Genomic DNA, 20,017 nt, shown 5'->3' with positions numbered 1-20,017 from the left:
TTTTAAAACAGTTCTTGCAAATAAAAAATAAAAGAAAATTCAAGAGGAAAATTACCATACTATGTCTGGTTTTGTGTATTAGACATTTTGAATGTTTTTTAATATCAGAAAAAACCTTTGAAAATCAATTTAAAACCTAAATTCTGCAGGTTAACCATGCAGCTCCTAAACATCTCTGGCACAGCCTGCTTGAGTCAGGCAAGCTGCTTTGAAGTTTAACTTCTGTAAGCAAATAATTTAGGTACATTGGAAGCATGTCACAAAGAATAGTTTGGACAGTCAGTGTTTTGATTGTTGAATCTAACTAATAATTATTGTTGGGATTAAAAAGTTAGAACTTCTTTAGAAATCTTTAAATGTAGCTGATGAGACAGTGCTGTGTTGCAAGGACAAAAGGAATATTGCTATGGATTTTCATCCTTGGGCTCATAATTGCTGAAAGGGTTCAAGAGACCTGCAACATTATTTACCAGTAAACGACCAGTAAATGAATTAAGTTCAGAGTCCACGTGAACTTTGTGTTATACATGAAAAGGACATTACTTCTTCTCTGATCTTTGTCATCAAAGATACCTTTTAGCAGTAAAAGCAAAGTTAAATAAATCAGCTTTAATGGGAAATAGCTTTTCAGAAAGTAACTTTGAACTATAAAGCTCTAAATTCACTAAAAATTCCATGAAGAATTTTCTTAATAGTAGAGTACCTCAGATATAGTAGTATGACATCTGAAAATATTTGGGATCATTCCCTTTTTGGAGAAAGTCACAAATATATATATAATTTAAAATTATCATAGTTACAATTCTTACATTTCTGAGACCACAAAATCCAGAGCCTTTTGAAATGCTTTTCTTGGTTAAAATTGGTGTATTTTTAGAGAATTTTCTGTTATTGGAGAATATTAAGATCATTAGTAACTCAGTTCTTGGGTGGAACGTAGTTGACTAAATCAATGAACTACATTTAGCTGTGTATACTTTGTCGTTTTACACATCATTTGTTTTTTGTGTAGACTAACTGTGAAACATTGTATGTATGACAGTCAATTAAAACCTGTTTCGTTTATGTTTATTTTGGCATTTGACATACAGGATAATGCATTTGCTTTGATATGTAAATAGCAGCTGAAATGTTTCCTGTCAAGAAAGAGGGAAACTTTTGAATTGCTAGTGTTGATGGCTAAATTGAGGTTGCCACATCTGTGTTGTAATACATGATGGAACTGTGATATTCTAACAGTTTGTGTAGTTAATATAAATATTTGGCATCAAGAAGACAGATTTTTCTTAATCATTTAGTCTGCAGTTAGAAATGTTGTCCAAAAGAAAAAGCTGCCTTTTATTTTGAAGTTTCTCTCATAGTTTAAATATGTTTACTTTTTATCTTTATTTTGAAGTTGATGAAATTTAGTTTTCATGTAAAAGTTTTTAAAAAGCTTTGTGGCCTCAGGCTTCACATTTGAGTACTTCCTAGACTTGGGCAGTTGTCGTTGTCTTAATACACAAACCAACTGCAAGTTCAAGTCCAGTCCTATGCTGTTGTGTGTATTTTTTTACATATAGCACGTTCTTTTTTAGCTTTTTAATAAGGATTTTAATGTCAATTGTTTTGTGTTCACTTAAAGAACTGGAAAAATACGTATGAGAATTTTAATTAGCCAGATTAAAAGCAAATCATCTAACGTTGTGTTTTATATGTATAGAATTGTCAGATACCTGTGTAGTTCACAGTAGCCTTATCTAATCTAAATTTTGGAGAAGTAATAAATATTCAATATTATAGAAATTTTGTGACCGAAATTAATGTTATGTATAATACAGATATACTGTTGTGTGTACATGCTTATGTGTTACAAGCTCTAGTAATTATCAAATATGTGAGTACATGAGTTGATAATTTTAGCTGTTTGTTACTGTGAAGTTTATCAATACTTTCTGAAAGGATTTTGGAGTAAGTTTACTTCAGTTGGAAGTAAGTTGTTTCCAAATTACTTCTAGGCACTGGAGACTTTGAAAATGTTTGAAAAAAAGGATAGCAGAGTAAAGAGTGCAGCTGCAACAAACCTTTCATTCCTTTATTATTTGGTAAGTGTTTCAACAAAACCAGGTAAGAACTGCGGTTTATGTAGCAATTTCTGTATTTTTGTAACAATTTTTGTGTCTGTCTAAATAATCCCTGTAAACGAGAAGAAACTGCGTGCTAGAGGAGTTAATCTGGAACACCAGTTCTTGGCTGTAGTTGAAGTTCGGATCAGGTCTTTTTGTATCCTGTTGCTGGGAAGAAGAGTGAGATTGAGCCCCAAGCCACATAAGTGTGTCTGCAGTGGGATTTGTGCAGCAGCTCAGTGGCTCCATTTAAAACATGGGTCCTGGAGACCCAGGTTGAACTTAGGAAGACCTGAACTACGTAGCTTAGGCAGGTATGTTTGTGTATGAAGTTTGTAGGGTATGGGTATTTTTTTATTTATTTTTTTTTAAATAAATGCTACTTTAAAAGAAAACTTCCAGACCAGGTGGGACACAATAGCAAGACACATCTCAAGTGTTAAGTTATCAGCAACTAGAAAGAGATGATCTACCTTATGCAAATATATAAGAAATATTTTGGGAATGAAGAATCTTTTTTTTTTTTTTTTAATCCTCAGTCTTTTGTAATTCCTGTAAGAAGCCACAGCTGCAAGAAAATTAACTGACAAAGGGCTAATACAATGTTTGTTTTGTTCATGTAGGGGAATGAATTGGCACAAGCAACTAACTATGCAGATTTAGCTGTAAATTCTGACAGGTATAATCCAGCAGCTCTAACTAACAAAGGAAATACTGTTTTTGCAAATGGAGACTATGAAAAAGCAGCTGAATTTTATAAGGAAGCTCTCAGGAATGATTCCTTATGCACTGAAGCACTTTATAACCTTGGTAAGTCATAGGTGCTTTTGTGATTTAGCTTTTGTCTAAAGGTAACAGTTTTTCTGAGAATCTGTCTTTCAGAGTGTTCTTATGTAGAAATATATGTGAATTATTATTACTTTATTGAGTAATTCATGTTATAGCAAGATATTAACTTGTACTTCCTGTCTGTTCTGCAAAAAAAATCCCCGTGTTAAGAACATTGACTAGTAATTCCAGATGAATAAGTTACTTTGAAGATTAAGAAATTTATGCTACCTACTAAAAGTATACCAGTTTTAGCATTATTAAACCCTTATTCACCCATTCATCTTGTTCAAAAAGTGAGATTACACGCGTCCTTGCACTTTGATTGGGTTCACGTTCCTTGTGTTTATCAGTTTGGTAGGTCAAGCATGGCTCTCACAAAGAGTCTGTTAATGTCAAGGCAGTCATACTTCCTCCAAGTACCAGTTTTGGTTTTCTTGTTATTCTGTCAGTTAGTAGGCCAAAGTAGTCTTTTTCTCACTGCATTGAATCTGTAACCTTTTTTTTTTAGGTTTAGCGTACAAGAAGTTAAACAGGATAGACGAAGCTTTGGATTTTTTGCTGAAACTCCATGCAATCCTTCCAAATAGTGCCCAAGTCCTTTACCAGATAGCAAGCATGTATCTTTTTCTGGATTATGATAAGGGTGGTGGTTATAGTAAACTCCTTTAGTCTGAAGTACGTTTTTCAGTCATGACAGGGTGACTTAGAAATTTACTGCAGTGTCCATTATAGTAAAGATGATTTGTTCTCTGATGTTTGTGAAAATGAGACCAGAACTTAAACCTGCTAGAACATTTCCAGTGAAGACAGTGAAGAAATACATTAAGACTGCTCTCATTGCAGGGAATTAGTGATTTACCCTCAGTGTTAAATTGTGTCCTGGAATATTTCAAATGCTGCTGATTTTATTATGAAAATAATATGGCATATATAAGCACAAGTAAGTAAAATATTTAAGAAAAAAAATTATGGTTAATGAATATGATGTTCTCTTCTGAAAGCTGTTTTCAGATTAGTTAGTGTATGTGTAAGAAAATAATTATCTCCCAATACTGCAAAAGCTCAACAAATTGAAAAGCTGAGGAAGGGAGGAATTGGCTTTGCACATCACCAGTGATATTCTACACTATGAATTTCTTTAACAATTCTTCTGAGGATGTGCAAACTGTAATAAAATCCTTTCCAAGGCAGAACGGATTTTATTTGCTGTACTACACTTCTAAGAATAGTGTAGATAATAAAAATATATTTTAGTCAGTAAAATAAGTAACCTCCAAGAATACCAAAGAACTCTGATCTCTATTGCTTGTTGTATAGCCCCTTTACAACAGCATAAATGGCCCAACAGCTCCCAGTTCCCATCTGGAGCAGAGCTTATCTGCTTCACTGCTGTGAAAAACTGTTTTCCACCAATACTCACAAGCTTTTTGCATGATAGGTAGGATGCAGCAGAAAGTGAAAAAGCAGGTTGGGCAGTAGCTCCAGCTCAGACTGCTGAGAGCTCTGAGCCATTGTGCCCCTCAGGGATGACTGAGGAGGGAAGAGCACACTACAGGCTGAGTTACAGCTAATGCTGCCTCTCTGGACCAGAATCTGGCTTGTGCTTCTTAGACATACAGCAGAAAACCTCACTACTGGCAAAAGTCTGTTCTTGGGAATAGCAGTTTTACCTTATCACTTACAGTAAAACAAAATGCTGTTAGTATGAAAAAATAACCAAGTTGTAAAGGCTAAAAATCAGTGGCCTGGTTGTCAGACTTATTCTTATAAATGAGGAAGTCAAAGAAAGAAGAGAGAGGAGAATTGAGCCCAAAGTTCTGTTGAGCCCAACCTGGTTTTAAGGTGAAAGAGCAGCCGAAGTCTCTGAATATTTTTTTTCCTTTAGCGTAACAAAAAGACTTTCTAATGGGAATGAAATTATGAAAACAATATGAAAAAAAAAAGAAGGCCAGTGTATCTTCACGCTACAGTGACTGGTGTATCTGTTCAGCACATGGATTGCATTATGTAAAGTAATAGGAATTCTGAGTAAATCAAACTACCATCGGCATTGGTCCTTGACTGAAGAAAACTCAGATATGAGATCATGGAAGATCCCAATCAAGCCATAGAGTGGCTCCTGCAGTTGATCAGTGTAGTACCAACTGATCCACATGTACTTTCAAAGCTAGGGAAATTATATGATAATGAAGGTGATAAATCCCAAGCTTTTCATTATTACTATGAGGTACTTGCTCTTATATCGCTTTTTCAGTGCACTTTATAATAATTAAAGAAAATTTTGCCCTAAGTTCCTATATCAAATTAACAGTTGATTCATTTAAACTTTTTAAAATGTCCTCCAGAAAGGAAAAAAAAAAAGAGATACTGGGAGAGACAAAATCTAATTTTTTTAGTCAGAGCCTAAGGAAACATAGCCTGTGGTTCCATGTGGAGACCGACCCAGACTTTCACGTTTCTTTATGTGGTCATTGTTTACACTGACCTGTAACAGTTTAAAATATAGTCTGGGACAAAATGAAATCTGAATATAGCAAATTTAGTAAATGTAGTAATTTTAAAGGTGTGTAATGTGACTGAGTTGATTGGAGGCTGTGTCTGTATAATAGATATGGAGATATGTATATAATGTGTTTATATATGTAAGTTTATATATATTAACAGTATAGCTATACATTATGTATACATGATTGCATAAAGATATGCAGCCTCTTTAATTTCAAACCAGCTGTACTACTATCTGTAGTTTGGAGAGATTCTTCTGTCTTAAAAAAAAGAATGATGGGAAATGGCTTTGTTGCAATATGAGGATTCTTTTTATCTGTGAAGTAAGGATGACCAAAGGCTGTGTTGCAGTCTGAATTACTAGTTGAGTTGTGCTTGATGATAATTTTGCTGCCTATTTCAGTGGGAATTTCTAAAAAGTGGAAAATGTTATTTATGTACGTATGTATAGAAAAGAATGCTTTTAGTTGAGTTTTCTAGCAGTCTGATGTGAATATGAAATTGTACACATATTAGTTAGCATTGTTTAATGTTTTAGGTAACTTACTCATATGTAGACATGAGCTAAGTAAATGTTTTTGTTGTTGCAAGCTATTTAAAATAGCATTTCAAATAAGGCTGGATGGAAAAAGTGACAGACTCATCTCAGGTAACTTCTAAAAAGCATTCTGCAATTAGAAAACTTGGCATGCCTTTTTTTTTTTTTTTTCCCAGGATCACTTAGTACAGCACACTACTTCTATTCATTTATATTACACATTTTGGGCATCTGGAGAATTAAACACTTGAGTAAGATATTCCAGAAGTACCATAAAGATGTTGTTTATCACTAAAATTGTGGGGTTTTTCACCTTTCCTGTTTTGTCAGTCATACCGGTATTTCCCTTCAAACATTGAGGTCATTGAATGGCTTGGAGCATATTATATTGACACCCAGTTTTGTGAAAAAGCCATTGAGTACTTTGAAAGAGCAGCACTTATCCTGTAAGTAGTTATTATTTTATGCCTACTCAGATTTGTGATTAGACATCCATAAGTATACCTAGAGATAAATCAGTTGTATAACTTTATTAATACTATAAGCAAACATCAGAATTAAGAGTATTCGGGATATTACTTAATTTTCTCAACTGTCTGTTCATTTACAGTGTTTTTGTTCTTACTGTGCAACTTCAGTGTTAAATAAGATCCTCCTTTGGGCCCAAGAAAGTATTGGGTATTAGACCCTCTTTTTCTCTGTTATCTGCCATTAAACACAGCTACGAAGTGGGCGATAGCTCTCCGAAGCCACCAAGACCTCTTTCTCCATGGCTTTATGTGAAATATTTCCTTTCTATTGTTTTGTTATGCAGTGATGATTTAGTGGTTCAGATAAATACGTGTTTTAGCCGTTCTTGCTGCATTTCCACTTTTTGCATCACTCCTACTTCCATAAAAAAGCTATTACAAATAAGGTATGTAAGTAAGCACAGTGCAGTGCAGGGGTCAGTGGAAATAAGTTTGCAGATTAAATCGATCCTGATAGAGATGTTTGAAATATACTGAGTTCAGTTCAGTAACTTAATGGCTAAAATTGTCCATTAGCAGAACATGATGCACTTCAGAAAGTATATAGGCTATATACTTTATTTTAGTTCAGAAAGGGAGCTTACCAGAGAATGGTTAAATAAAATTTGGTCAAATTTAAATCTATAATCCAGAGTTCAAAGATAATTCTAAAAAGACATGCATATGGTCTTTTTATGTGGAATTCGTGAAGCATTTTGTGTTAACAGACCAATTCATGCAACTGAAATTCACTTGAATAAGTGTGAATTTCTCTATTTTGTGTTTTAGGAAATCTACCAAAAATCATACTAAACAAAACTCTCTTGTTTCTTGTCTTGTGATGATCTAAAATTTGACATTCTTTTTGTTATGGGAATCTGAATGGGCATGCATGTACAAAGACAGCATGTGAACAAAAAGTTTGTACAGTATAATTCAAGGAAAAATTATACTGCAAATAGGTTGTTGCCATGGCCAAGAATGCGCTCAGATATCAATCGTAGTCCAGCTGTAAGGTGATCAGGAAAACTGTTTATTGCTCTGAAGACACTGTGCACACTGTCATTGGTGATACAATACACATTTTGATTGGTGACCTTTGGTCTCAGCTGCATTATGTTTGTTCCGTCCGGCATTGCAGTAAATATTTCCTCAGAGTTGTTTACATTCCTCTGCAACTTCAGAGCTGCAACTGCTCAAATTCAAGGCCTACCATTCAGTCGTTTCCCACAGGTTGTAAGAAGTTCAGTAAAAAATACTAATTTTGGCTTTGAGACACTTGAGTTGGAATGGACATTAATTGTAGAAGAGAAAATCCAAGGTTTAAATAAGGATTAAAAATGAAAAATAAATAATAATAAAAGACATAGACTTCACCCAAATGGTGTTATAATTATAAAGAAATAGAGATGTAGATAAGATAAAAATACCCAGTTCACAGGTTTGCCAATATTCTTTTCCCTATAAATACTGGCCATCTTAAAAAGTTATATTTTAGTCAAACTATGAGATTGCAAATACTGGTGTTCATGGCCTTGTTAGAAAATTTTGAAAGAAACAGATGAAACTAAAAAGAATTATTTCACAATCTTGTTTTGGCAAAGATATAAAGATTTTGTGCTTCTTATCTCACTCAGTCCATGAATGAAGGATGAAGTGTATGGATTGTAAAGTACTTAACGAATAATTGGCATATGAAATTCTTCATTGTTATTTGTAATTGTAATCTATCTGTAATAGAGAGAAATTTCTCTGTGGGAGGAGATTTTTAACAGTAGATAATGGTGCATAAATATTTTGGTGCTTATTTGGTACTAGAAATAGAGCCTAGATATGCTAAATGGTAAATATGTATGTAAATATAAATTGCTACTGATTTTAAATAGTTATGTTTTAAAATTATTTTAACTGTGAACAGCATTTTTTAGTTTAACAATTTTTAGTTTGTTTACAATCCATATACTTCATGCTTCATGCATTCAGTATTTTAATCACAATAACTACATTTTAAATTGCATTCTAAGATAACGTGTTAGACAATGAACTGGACAACAGCTTCCATTATTTTATTTTTACCAGCATGCACAAATCTATCGTTAATAAAAGGAGTTGTGCAGTTAATGCTTGCTGCTGACAATTTCTTCTCTCTAGAATTTTCATACTGAACTATGTAATAAACTTTATTTTCATGTCTCCTTGACTGCCTTTGTTTGCAGGAGACACATTCAGCTGAAACTAAAAAGGTGCAACGTCTGTATTTCATGAGCTTTTTTGGCAACTACCAGGCAAACAGATTATTTAGAGTTAAAAATGGCCTGTGCTACGATTAGAAGGAAAAACTGAAGAGAATAAGTACAAAACTATACTGAAAATGTTGTCTTACAGTACCTTTTGGATATGCTACTATTGCATTGTAAGCCACATGTGGAAAGTGCTTTGGCTTATAGAGGATCTTGACACTATTGACATGAAAATTTCCCAGTTTTCACATTAACTTGAGAAGAATGAGGAAGGAGTCCAACTGTTTTATTGTACATGCTGAAACATCTCAAATATTTTCTCTGACATACCTGTCACCATTATGTGCTAAAAAGAGAAGGAGCATATAGGCAGCAGCTAGATGCTGCAATGGCATCTTAGGCAAAAAGGAGAAACCAGAGTTTGAAGCTGTGAGTGGGGAGTGTGCTTCCTGGCAGGGATCTCTTGGGCATGCACGGGATCCTAGTGGTAGGGCCTCCTCAAAATACAGTTTAGCATTTTCTTCTTCCCCACTGCATGGTTCTGTAACTCTGACAAAGATTAGTGGTTCACCTGTCCAGTCTACTAATTGTGTCTGGGCACAGAATCACGAGCAGGAGGAAGGCTATAACATACGACTGAAAATGAGTGACATCAAGGCCTGAAAACAGGTGCATGGTGCAGGGGTAAACTGTGTGTGAATTGAGCTGGATAAGTTCTTTCTAGGAAGGCAATAGGCTAGGTGAAAAATTTATTAGTAGTTTAATAGTAGGTCTTTAGCAGTGCTATGCAGATTATTTTGCTTATTCATTCTTTGGCCAATGTGCATAACTTTATTTTATTTATATACAGGCCAACACAAGTGAAGTGGCAGCTGATGGTTGCAAGTTGCTACAGGAGAAGCGGTAAGTTCTGTAACTTTTTGGTAACTGGTTGGAGGTTTGTAACATTTTTTTTTGTAATCCATGGGGGTTGTTCAGACTAGACAATATATGAAGGGAGTGTATAGAAAACATGGAGATAAACTGGTGTCTGCAGTTCCAGGGCAAGGAGCAACGGTTTTAAACTGAAAGAGGGTAGACTTACACTGGATATAAGGAAGAAATTCTTTACTGTGAGGATAGTGCGACACTGGAACAGGCTGTCCAGAGAAGTCGTGGATGCGCCATCAAGGCCAGATTGGCTGGGGCTTGGAGCAACCTTGTCTAGAGAAAGGTGTCCCTGCCCATGGCAGGGGGGGGTTGGAACTAGATGATATTCAAAAGTCCCTTCCAAACCAAACCATTTTATGATTCTGTGTTTTGTTTTGTTTTGATTATGTTTTGACTTTCTTCTTTTGATCTTTTCTGACTGATGTGAATATTGGTGCTAAAGTTTGTGTGAACACTCAGTTATGTATTATTTTGTTATAAATTTTCTCTGTATATGTAATAAAACATGAAGTTTCTTTTAAGTCCAGGAAGTGTGCCTGCACTGACTTATATGTGAAACATTCCTTGTGCTCTTAAATAAATAAAGAAAATAGTACAGCATACGTGATCTGATAGAAGGTTTTTTGAATGTAATTATATTACCAACTGATCCAACATAAACAGTTAGTTTTTCAAGTTGCTTAATTCCCTTTTCTTTTCAACAGCAGGTATAATTTTTCAATATTAAAATAGTATTTGCACTACACAAGCGGAAGAGAGTCTTAATGTACTGTATTTCCATACTGGAAATAGAATACACTGATAAGCAAAATTAAAAGAGTCTAACCTTTTTGGGGTTTTTCACCACCTAAAATGCATTCAGGATACTTGATGATGTAAATTATACTCTTCTTTCTTCCTGTTCCATCTTGTCCCTCTTCTTTATGCTTCTTTAGAACTTCACAGAATAGTCTCCCATAATAAATAAGTGCATTTTCTCACTTAGCTCAGTTATTTAATACAACAGTGAGAAAAGGAGCAGGACCTGGGGAAGCCAGTGTATTAAGAATAATCAGCACCACCCAAAACTAGACAGATGAAACATTTTCCCAGCAAAGAAAAACGGTGGGCTTGGCTGCTTCTTAGATCATTTATGGTTCATTGGCAAAATTCCCGGTTTATCGTGTTAACACATAGCACATCAGTTTGATCTCTGCCTCACACCAGGAAGAGAAAAACAGTGATATCTCAAGAAACCTTTTTTGTCAAGTATTTAATGGATATGATATTTTAGATTTACAGGGTCAGTCAGTCCTTTCTGTAATCAATCTGAGTCAAAATTGAAGGCAAAAGACTTAAGGAATAATTACTTCACTACCAGATCTGGGCAAAGGAGAGCCACACAATTTGTATTTTGATGTCAGGAAGGACAGGCAGAGCTCTGCTGTTAGATATTTCCATTTGACCAATCCATACATTTGCAGTCCCAGACAAGTCCTGTTAGGCTTGATACAGTTCATCTAGTAGTCGTGTTGTAGAAACAGAGTATTAGAGGAAGGTCAAAAAAAAAAGGCAAAAGTCAGGAAACTACTCTTCGTTAATTCTGTTATTTACAGAGTAATTTGGACTGTTTTCAGATGTTCTTAATTTTTACTGTTAAAGTAAATTACTATTAAATTACGTAATTAAAGAATTTTAAGTTTGGCCTCACCAAATTTGGTCTTATAATATTAAATTATTTACTCTAACTAAAAAGATGCATTGATGTTAAAGTGTATCAGTTTCACATCAGATATTCTTTTTTTATGTTTGACTGTGTGGATAGGAGATGTTTGTTTTATTTGCAGGTAACTACCAGAAAGCTCTAGAGAAATACAAAGTCATTCACAGAAAATTCCCAGAGAATGTTGAATGTAAGTTGTTTAATTCCGTGGTACAACTATCAAAGGAAACTTTGTTACATAGAATATGTGTGTTAGTAGTCATATGACGTGTTTTTCATATGAAAATATTTTTTTGAACTAACATTTTTATTCATGCTAATGCTGCATGTTTTCTGTGACAACACTAAAGTGTGATTTAAGAAATATTAGGTCAATGCTGAAGAAGAGTGATGAAAATAAACTTAGTTATAACTGAGTCGGATTGGTTGAGTTCTTTCTCATACATAACTATGTTACTTATTAGATATTTCTTGTGATAAAATATATGTATTTTTACTTCTAATTCCTGCTAGTTGAAATTCCTGCTGTAAGTTTCTAGATATGAGAAAATCATATTGCTAAGTTTTACCAAAGCCAGCCTTTCCAAAAAATGTAGAGGGTGAGATTTTGTTGCTGGGTTTTTAAGTATAGTTGGTCAACCAGTCTCTGGAAATCTTTGAAGAGTAAGACATTTTGCAAAATCAGTCACACCTGTACTCTAAATAAAAAAAAACATGTAGAAAATAGGGGTTGTCAGTGGTTGTGAAAACATTCTGACATCCCACACTCTGCCTCACAAATTCCAAAATATGAGGTTGTCGCCAACAAGTCTATGCTTTTAAATGCAACGTGGGAAGAACATTAATTCAGTTTTATTGTAAAATTGTATCATTCTGCTTTAACAAATGTATTGCTTTTTTAAAGAGGAATCACACAGCTCTCTTGTACAACTGAAGTTCAGTGCTATTAACTCCTCAAAGTTATAAGCAAAATATGGTGTTCATTTTGGTCACACATATTTTGGAGGGGTATTTAGTAAACCTTTTAGAGTGCAAATATGTTTCTGATTGTAGTTTCTACAAATTACACAAATGGAGGCAGAAGTTAGACAAGACAATTTAGCTGATTTAAGTTTTCTGCTGCCGAAACAGTGGTTCTTCACTCATCTCTCCCTGACCATGTCTTCCCTAAACCAGCAGAAAACTAGCTTAGCACATAATGAATAACATGTTTGTTAAAGTGTCAGCAGAGAAATGGATCATGTCTTGCTTGTTTTGGCTTCAGTTCTTTCAAAGGAATGTTGACAAACACATAGAATAGCAACAATGTCTTCAGTTTGGTATAGTGTCTCAGGAGAATGTTTTTGGGGGTTCTTCTGGTTCAATCATACAGTTGTAGTTGATTTTCATGTCAGGTTTGTTGGGATTTTTTAATTCTATAAATACTACTCTTTCAAAATCAGCAACAGAAAAAAAGTTTTGATTCACTTGGCATTTGTAAAATTGCTTTCAACAAAATGCTCTTGATAGCAGCTCCTCAGTAATGTCTTAGTGTCATTACTATGCTTCCAACTTCCAAAATATTTTGCAAATGTTAAGAGTTCTGAGCCAGGTGAGTTAGTATGTCTTGTGCCTTCCACATGTATAAATGATACTTGTGCTCTTCATGGATATAGACACACAGAAAATGTTGAATTACCTGCAAAATATCACAACTTGAATGGCGATACTGGACTGGAGTCACCTTATTTGCACAGTTGCTTGCACTGTTTGCCATTCTGCATGTCCAATTCTGTTGGGGTGCACTTGTAGTTGGAGCTGCTTGTAAGCCTTTTTTAATGGTGCTTTTTGCTTTTCAATTAGGCCTCCGATTTTTAGTTCGTCTCTGCACAGATATGGGGCTGAAAGAAGTCCAGGAATATATAACAAAGCTCAAGAAAGTGGAAAAATTAAAAGAAATAAGAGAGCAGGTAAGTGCATAGATGAAGCTAAAATAGTGTTTATTTTACTTCAAGATAAAATGTGTTATTAACTTCCTGGTTTAGAGATGCTTATGTTTTGAGGTTTGGGAAGTTTAGTTTTAAATTACTGGTCAGTCTTATATCTGTCTGAATAGTTTTTGAGTACCAGATTTTCTGTGATTTTTAATACTAGTGAAAGATGGACTATGTGGATGTGATGGGAATGCCGGAGCCACTTGCATAATTCAATGTCTCTGGAATGTCATCTTTCCTACCTACTTGCCAGATTTCATTTAATACTTTAGTGTACTTACGAGCCAAGTAATAATGCAACTACAGGGAGAGATGGGGAGCCTAAGAATTTGTCTTTTTGTTATATACAAAGCTGCAACTTTGACAGATTACACAGTTAGATGTAAACTATTCATATTAGTGCCAATTTTTAAACTGAAAAAAATGCGTGAAACAGCAACAGGCTGTGAAAGGTATGAGATCATAACTTGTGTTCTGCTCAGAAGTGAGCTCACATTTGTGTGTGTGTGCACTCGTGCATTGTTTTCTTGCTATTCTGGTGATAAAGTAAGATTTTAAAATGAAAAACAGCTGCTTGTTTGAAAAGCAGTATCCCTGCTGTTGAACTGCAAAGTGTTCAGGTTTGCTTTTCCTATTGCCTCAAAGCTACACAGTCACATTAGGACACATTAAGTCTTAACTAATTTACTGTGCTCCTAGTAACACTTACTGGGTCCCCTTTGATGCCAGATACTTTTACTTAAATTCCAGGGAGTCTGAGTATGCACATGGACACTAGGACATTTTAAAAATGAAACTCACAAAGGGAAACACTGATCAAAGGATTCCAGCTTTATGCTACAACCATACTTTGGAGGACTAGCTGAAGTGTCTTGGTTTGAATTTTCAGTAAATGTAAAATTTAAAGCACTTGCAAAAATGGACAAAAGAAGCAGTCTGATGCTGTAGTGGGATTAGTATTCCTCCATGTCTCCCCATAATCATATCAGTAAGCAAAACAGATGACCGGATATAATGGTTCTATTCTGCGAAACTCATAATTAAGAGATCTCTCTAAAGTGTGCTAAACAGGTTTTGCTTGGTTTCTAGGGAATATCAGTTCAATGTCAGTAATATACATAGCTCTTTGCAATAACTTTCAATACCTCAGCACTTTACTTGGGAAAGCTCACCAGTTAAACCAGTTACAACTGGATTATTTTATAGTTCATAAGAGAGAAAGAGGTGGAGAGGCTATCTATTTCCTTGCATGTAATTTTGGCTTTTTTTTTACACTGAAGGTGTTAATTATGTACGGCAGATCTGCAAATGTCAAGGATTTTAAGGAAAACACCTTTTTTCCTTTCAGAAAGTTAATGTTCGAATATGTTAAAAAAAAAAAAAGTCACATCTCCTTCTGTTTATTTCACATTGGAAGCAGGAGCTTTCCCAAACCATTTCTCTACTTTCTCATGAGGAAAAAGCTACCAGTAGAATATTTAGAAGTTTTAATCATCTAAGTTACTTAAGATTTTAGTAACAGAGAAATCACACTTAAATTATGGAGTTTTTTTTCATTCTGACTTCATCGTGTTAAGGGAATTCGTACCTGTCATATCTGAATGACAGAGGTATCAGTGGAATCCAGTACAGATGCATGGTAGCACAAGTTACTGCATAGTAAAGGAACAAAGACTAAGAAAAGATGTTTCAGGATGCACTGCAATTTAGTATGTGGCTGTCCTGTATTAGAAGTTGAGTATCTCTGTGACAGAATCCCAGCATCAGCGCTGTCTTGCAAACAATAGCCCTGCAGTTCCTTTTTTTGTGATTGCATCCGGGTTCCATACCCTGGTTTGGGGTTGGGGATTTTTTTTTTCTTTCGTTGGTTGGGGTCTGTGTGTGATTTTTTAGCCTTATGTCTACCATCTGGCTTTGGAAATTACTAGGGGTTTTTTTGTCCTAAGAATTTTCTTCTGTCTTCCGTGACCATATTGTCATAAACTATACTGTCAAGTTCTAAAATTACCAAAATTTTATTTCACCACCTAAGTTTCCAATAGGAATACTGGTTTCAGTTAGTAGTACCAGATATAGTTCTATTCCTGCTCCCAATTTCAGATTAAGCCATGTTTTCCTGATTGCACCCAGTAAACACAAAATAGTTAAATGCTAGTGTGGTATACCTGCATTTCAAAGTCTGCACACAGACTTTGTCTTCCTGTAGAAATTTATCAAAATTTGCTATTCTGGCACTGTTTTTCCAGAATAAGTACATCCACATGGAGTTTTTACCAAAATAAATATTCTGGAGTACTTATTTCTCTCAGTTCTCAAATATGGACAAGTTGTTAAATACTTCCAGCCAAGAATCTGAGAACATCTGTGGAGTTCATTCCCTGTAGAAATTTTTCTCCCTGCCTCTAACATTCTAGCATTCAATTTTTACTGCAACCTTCATATGTTGGGGCATTCTGGGGGGGATGTTGGGTTCGTTGTTTGGTATTGGTTTGGTTTTTTGCTGCATTAATCTTCCCTTTTCATGTTTCAGTTTAAAAAGGACAGGTAATAGTGTAAAAGTTCACACAAGCTCCTTGGCACTGATGTATACACACATTACTATTTATTTCCGTTAAGTGAGCTTAATGACTGAAAATGAGGGGCTGATGGGGTGTGCTGTGAAGCAGTGATGATAGGTGCAAATGCTGGCAGGGACTTACTGCCCTTACCTTCAGGCATCTACATCTGGGCTAACCATCCTGAATGTCTTTTGCAGTCATGGAAGAGAAACAGGCATTTTTAGGGTGGAAACCTATTTTGAATGTCTGCTTTTAGTATGGGATTACTTACAAACTACTCGCTTGGAACTTTACAGGAATTAATCATATGCTTAAGCTGTAGTACCGATGTAGTATTTTGGGAGTAAAGTCCTAGGATGTAAGTGCTGAGAGGGCACTGTTGTCTAGGGACTGCTTCCCTCTGGCAGTCAGAAGCTGAGCTTCCACTGTCAGACTTGATGTCAGTCATTCATTGTTTGGAGAGTCTGAATATGCTTCCTGAAGGATTGATATATGCTGCTTCACTGGACTGTGAAAACGATATTTAATACAAAATTCAGAGAACATATTTTAGACTTGAGGATTTCCCAAAATAAATAAAAAGTATGAGAAATTCTGGTTCCAGACTAAATTGCTCCTAGACTAATCCTGATTTCACACTAGGCTCAATGCTTTCCTGTCTGACTCCTGTGAGTTTTGATTTAAGAGTTCTTCCTTTTTCTGTTGGCATGAATCTTGAAAGTTCTTTCACTTCTTTGGTACCATTCCAACTTTCCCAGACTCCATTATATTGTTCTGGTGGAAAATGAGTGAAGAAGCTTCAGTAATTGACCTGAAAACATGGTTAGGTAGTGTGCACGTGTGTTTTATTCAGATCCTGAAGTCATATTTTGAAATAAGATGCAGAGATACTTTGTTAATATCTGAGTGCTTTAAACACCAAGTTTTTGTACCTACCTATCAAAAAGTCCCTTGCTGAGATATACATTCTTGTAACTGACAAGATGTATTCATGAGAAATTCGGTGTTTTGCCAGGAGAAGCTGAGTCTGCCATGTCATACAGAGGTATTGTTTTGATAAACTGTTAAAGTTTTCAAATAACACTTAAAAAAAACACAGCTGGAAGATGTTTATGGTACCTTCCTCTTTGCAAGAGAGCTGACTTTTTAAACACAGCTTTTAAAGTATTTACCTTCACCTTTATCTTGCGTTTAACACTCAACAGCAAATTAAATTTTGCTGTGAAGTACAGTACTGTGTCAAGAATTCAAAATCTAAGATCCATAGGGTGAGTAGTTTTTTTATAGATTCCCGTACTTCTCCCCTTTGAGTCTTTAGAATAATAAAATGCTTGTGGGATTTACAAGATGTTAATAGGTAGAGGCTACTTTGAACTCATGCAAGGAGGGCTATGTTGCCTGTTTTTTCAGCTGTACTTTACAAAGTAACATCTGAACTATTTTTATGCACATTCCTTGTATAAATTTTATCTGAAGAAAAATAATTTATTGATATATTCTTTTTGAATTTCACAGAACTCTCGTTTTATTGGATTTAACAATGATTTTAAGGACAATTTTGGATGTTGAAAAAACAGGGTTTATTAGTTGCAGTGTAGTAAGTCTAGTTTAATGTTCTTCTACTGTTTTGTTAATAAGCTAAGTTAAATTTTCAATAATTATCTCTAATATATATATATTACTAAATGGGGGTTTTTGTTCTAGTCTTTTCAAACCTTTTTCACTGTTCCCCAGCGCATTAAGTCCGGCAGAGATGGCAGCGCACGTAACCGCAGAGAAGGAGGTGGTGGTAAGTACCCAAGGCCCCTGCTTAAATATGCAATTTGTCAGGATCCTAAAGAAAACAGTTTTTCTGAAAGTGTTTGTAAAGTCTCCTTGCATTCTGAAATGCACACAAATATGCATTGAGCAATATGGAAGTACTTCACAAATTGTTTCAAACTTTTTGATTATCTCATTACTGTATGAAACCACAACTGGTCCAGTAGCATGGATTTGGTCTAACATTTGTGTTTCATATACAGATATCAGGGTATTTCTAAGACTAAATTTCTGCTTTTTTTCAGTACTGTGGACTTGAACATTTTTATCCCATTAACTTGGTATTTGAACACTTTTTTCCGTTAACTTTGGAATATTTACTATAAGGAATCATTTATGGTAACAAAACAGAACACATAAGCCACAAAAAACAGGAATTCATTGTTTCTTTATTTAACGTGGAGGAAAGGGAATTTTTTGCCCACCGTCTAATCTACTATGTTAGGTATTCATTACAAGTTCAAGAGACTGTTCTGTGCAACCAGCTCCATAATAAGGATAACATACCCTTACTGTCTTTGAGTTCTTCCTTCCCTTTTTCCCAGTATAGCAGAAACAAAGTACTAGAGTCTTCCCCAGAGGAAAGCTTGCTCACTGACTACTAAGTCTCTGCTTCTATAGATTTACAATGCTGACTTCCATAAATATAAAACTCATGCAATGTAAGTCAGGAAACTGTCCTGCTTCATCTTTTCTGCACTAGGTAGCCTGCATATTGCAGAGCTAATGATTTTTCCCTCCCATTATTAAATCCATGAAATGTTAGTAATGTAAACCTAGATGTTCCCCACTGCCACTCTAAGGAAACTAGCAGACTTAAGGCTACTTCAGCCACCCGGACAAAAAAAAGAATCTGTATTTTGACCCAAAAATGAAATGGTTTCTTTGCATTGTGCTTTTAGTTTATCTTAATATCAATGGGTCTCGTAAAAAGATATCCCCTATAAATTCTTGTATCTCTTCCCTTCCTTTTACAGAGAAATAATTTATGATTTTTTTTTTCTTATTTGGTAACTTTATTTCTCCATCTACATAGCAGATATTTTACAACATGTATCAAATTCTATAGGGCCATGAAAAGTCATGGAAATTATTAGTGTAATCTGAAGATGATCTTAAAATGCTGTTACATTTATGAAGACTGCTCTCCTGGATTCTCCAAGGCTTAAGAGTGAGTGTTGGGTGCTTAAGAGACATCTCATTCCTTTTTCAGCTCAGTAGTTTCACTAGAGAAGCTTTTAAATCATTTCTTGATATGTAGAAAAAAATCCATACACCTAGGATTGAATTTTACCTGTTCTGGGCATCAGGCCAAAGTAATTCTTGGAGTGAAATTCCTTGATTTTGGTAACAGAGAGGAATGAAAATGTTTCTGGTCTCTCCTCTGTTACATAAACCCTGTGATCAGGCAGCCAGCTAGAGGTGCCAACAAAACATTGGTGTGAGACAGGATTGGTCCTTGTTCTCTGTCATAAAGTAAGATCCACTTTGTCTTATAATAAATAGAAATGAAGAGCAGCATTGGTAGCAAGCAAGGATATTTACAGCTATGCAAAACATTGCACCAGGCATGTAGGCAAAGGGCACAAAGAGTCTCTTATCTTACAGCTCTATTTTGTAATTATCTCCACCCTCATTAGTGAAAAAGGGGTATGTTATCAGGAGAGAGTTAGTAATTTAGCATAAGATATAAATACTGATCAGGCTGAAAGGATGCTAAAACAACACTAATCCCCCAAACTACCAGTTTGTCAATACTTCTTTCAAAGACAGAAGTATCTATGGAAAATTGTCCTTTTTTTTTAAATTAAAAAAAGAGAATGAGAGGGTAAGCAGAGACAGAATTGACCTAGAATTTGCCCTAGCCATAATTCTTAGATTGTTGCTGGAGATACTATGTCAAGGATATGAAAGAATGGAAAAAACCAGTTTGGGAACAAGTCTGTATAAGAGCATGTTTGAGAAGTCTTCGTTTTACAAATTCAGTGCCAAAGATCCAGCCTCTCTGGAAATGATTCTGCAAACACGCAGAGGTACAAAGAAGGTCCTGTATTGAGCCTGGAGTTAACTTGTTTGCTGGGGTTCTTAATTAAAAGTTGTGGTGAGATACTTACATGTATTTTTAGCACAAGTTAAAGGCGTTACGGAGATTTTAACTGGTAATATCGACTCTCGGGAGCCTTATCAGTGAAGAAACTGCACACTCACAGCGTCAGATGTTAAGGACTGTGTTGCAGTTTGTCTACCTTTTACTGAGGATTACTGAGTAATTTTGTCTAATGTTTGGCATTATTCAGCTGGGTTA

The 20,017-nt window shown here is 35.1% G+C and overlaps 1 protein-coding gene across 3 annotated transcripts in view; it reads left to right on the top strand.

Moving 5' to 3' along the window:
• IFT88 (intraflagellar transport 88) overlaps positions 1–20,017 on the top strand; it is a 44,102-nt gene that overhangs the window by 15,974 nt on the left and 8,111 nt on the right. For 2 of the 3 annotated variants that reach the window (XM_017831658.1, XM_017831659.1), the window contains exons 16-24: positions 1,998–2,084; positions 2,729–2,915; positions 3,445–3,553; positions 5,013–5,163; positions 6,310–6,425; positions 9,579–9,631; positions 11,485–11,550; positions 13,203–13,309; positions 17,626–17,680. In XM_017831658.1, coding sequence (XP_017687147.1) covers positions 1,998–2,084; positions 2,729–2,915; positions 3,445–3,553; positions 5,013–5,163; positions 6,310–6,425; positions 9,579–9,631; positions 11,485–11,550; positions 13,203–13,309; positions 17,626–17,680 — 931 coding nt within the window. Of the gene's footprint in view, positions 1–1,997; positions 2,085–2,728; positions 2,916–3,444; positions 3,554–5,012; positions 5,164–6,309; positions 6,426–9,578; positions 9,632–9,764; positions 10,273–11,484; positions 11,551–13,202; positions 13,310–17,625; positions 17,681–20,017 lie in introns of those variants that run through there. The other variant, XM_017831660.1, reaches the window with a different exon arrangement.

The sequence above is a fragment of the Lepidothrix coronata genome, unplaced genomic scaffold, assembly GCF_001604755.1.
Source record: "Lepidothrix coronata isolate B3197 unplaced genomic scaffold, Lepidothrix_coronata-1.0 Scaffold194, whole genome shotgun sequence".
NCBI classification, from domain to species: Eukaryota; Metazoa; Chordata; class Aves; order Passeriformes; family Pipridae; genus Lepidothrix; species Lepidothrix coronata.
The sequence above is the reverse complement of the archived record's forward strand: the minus strand, read 5'-3'. Positions and strand labels throughout refer to the sequence as shown.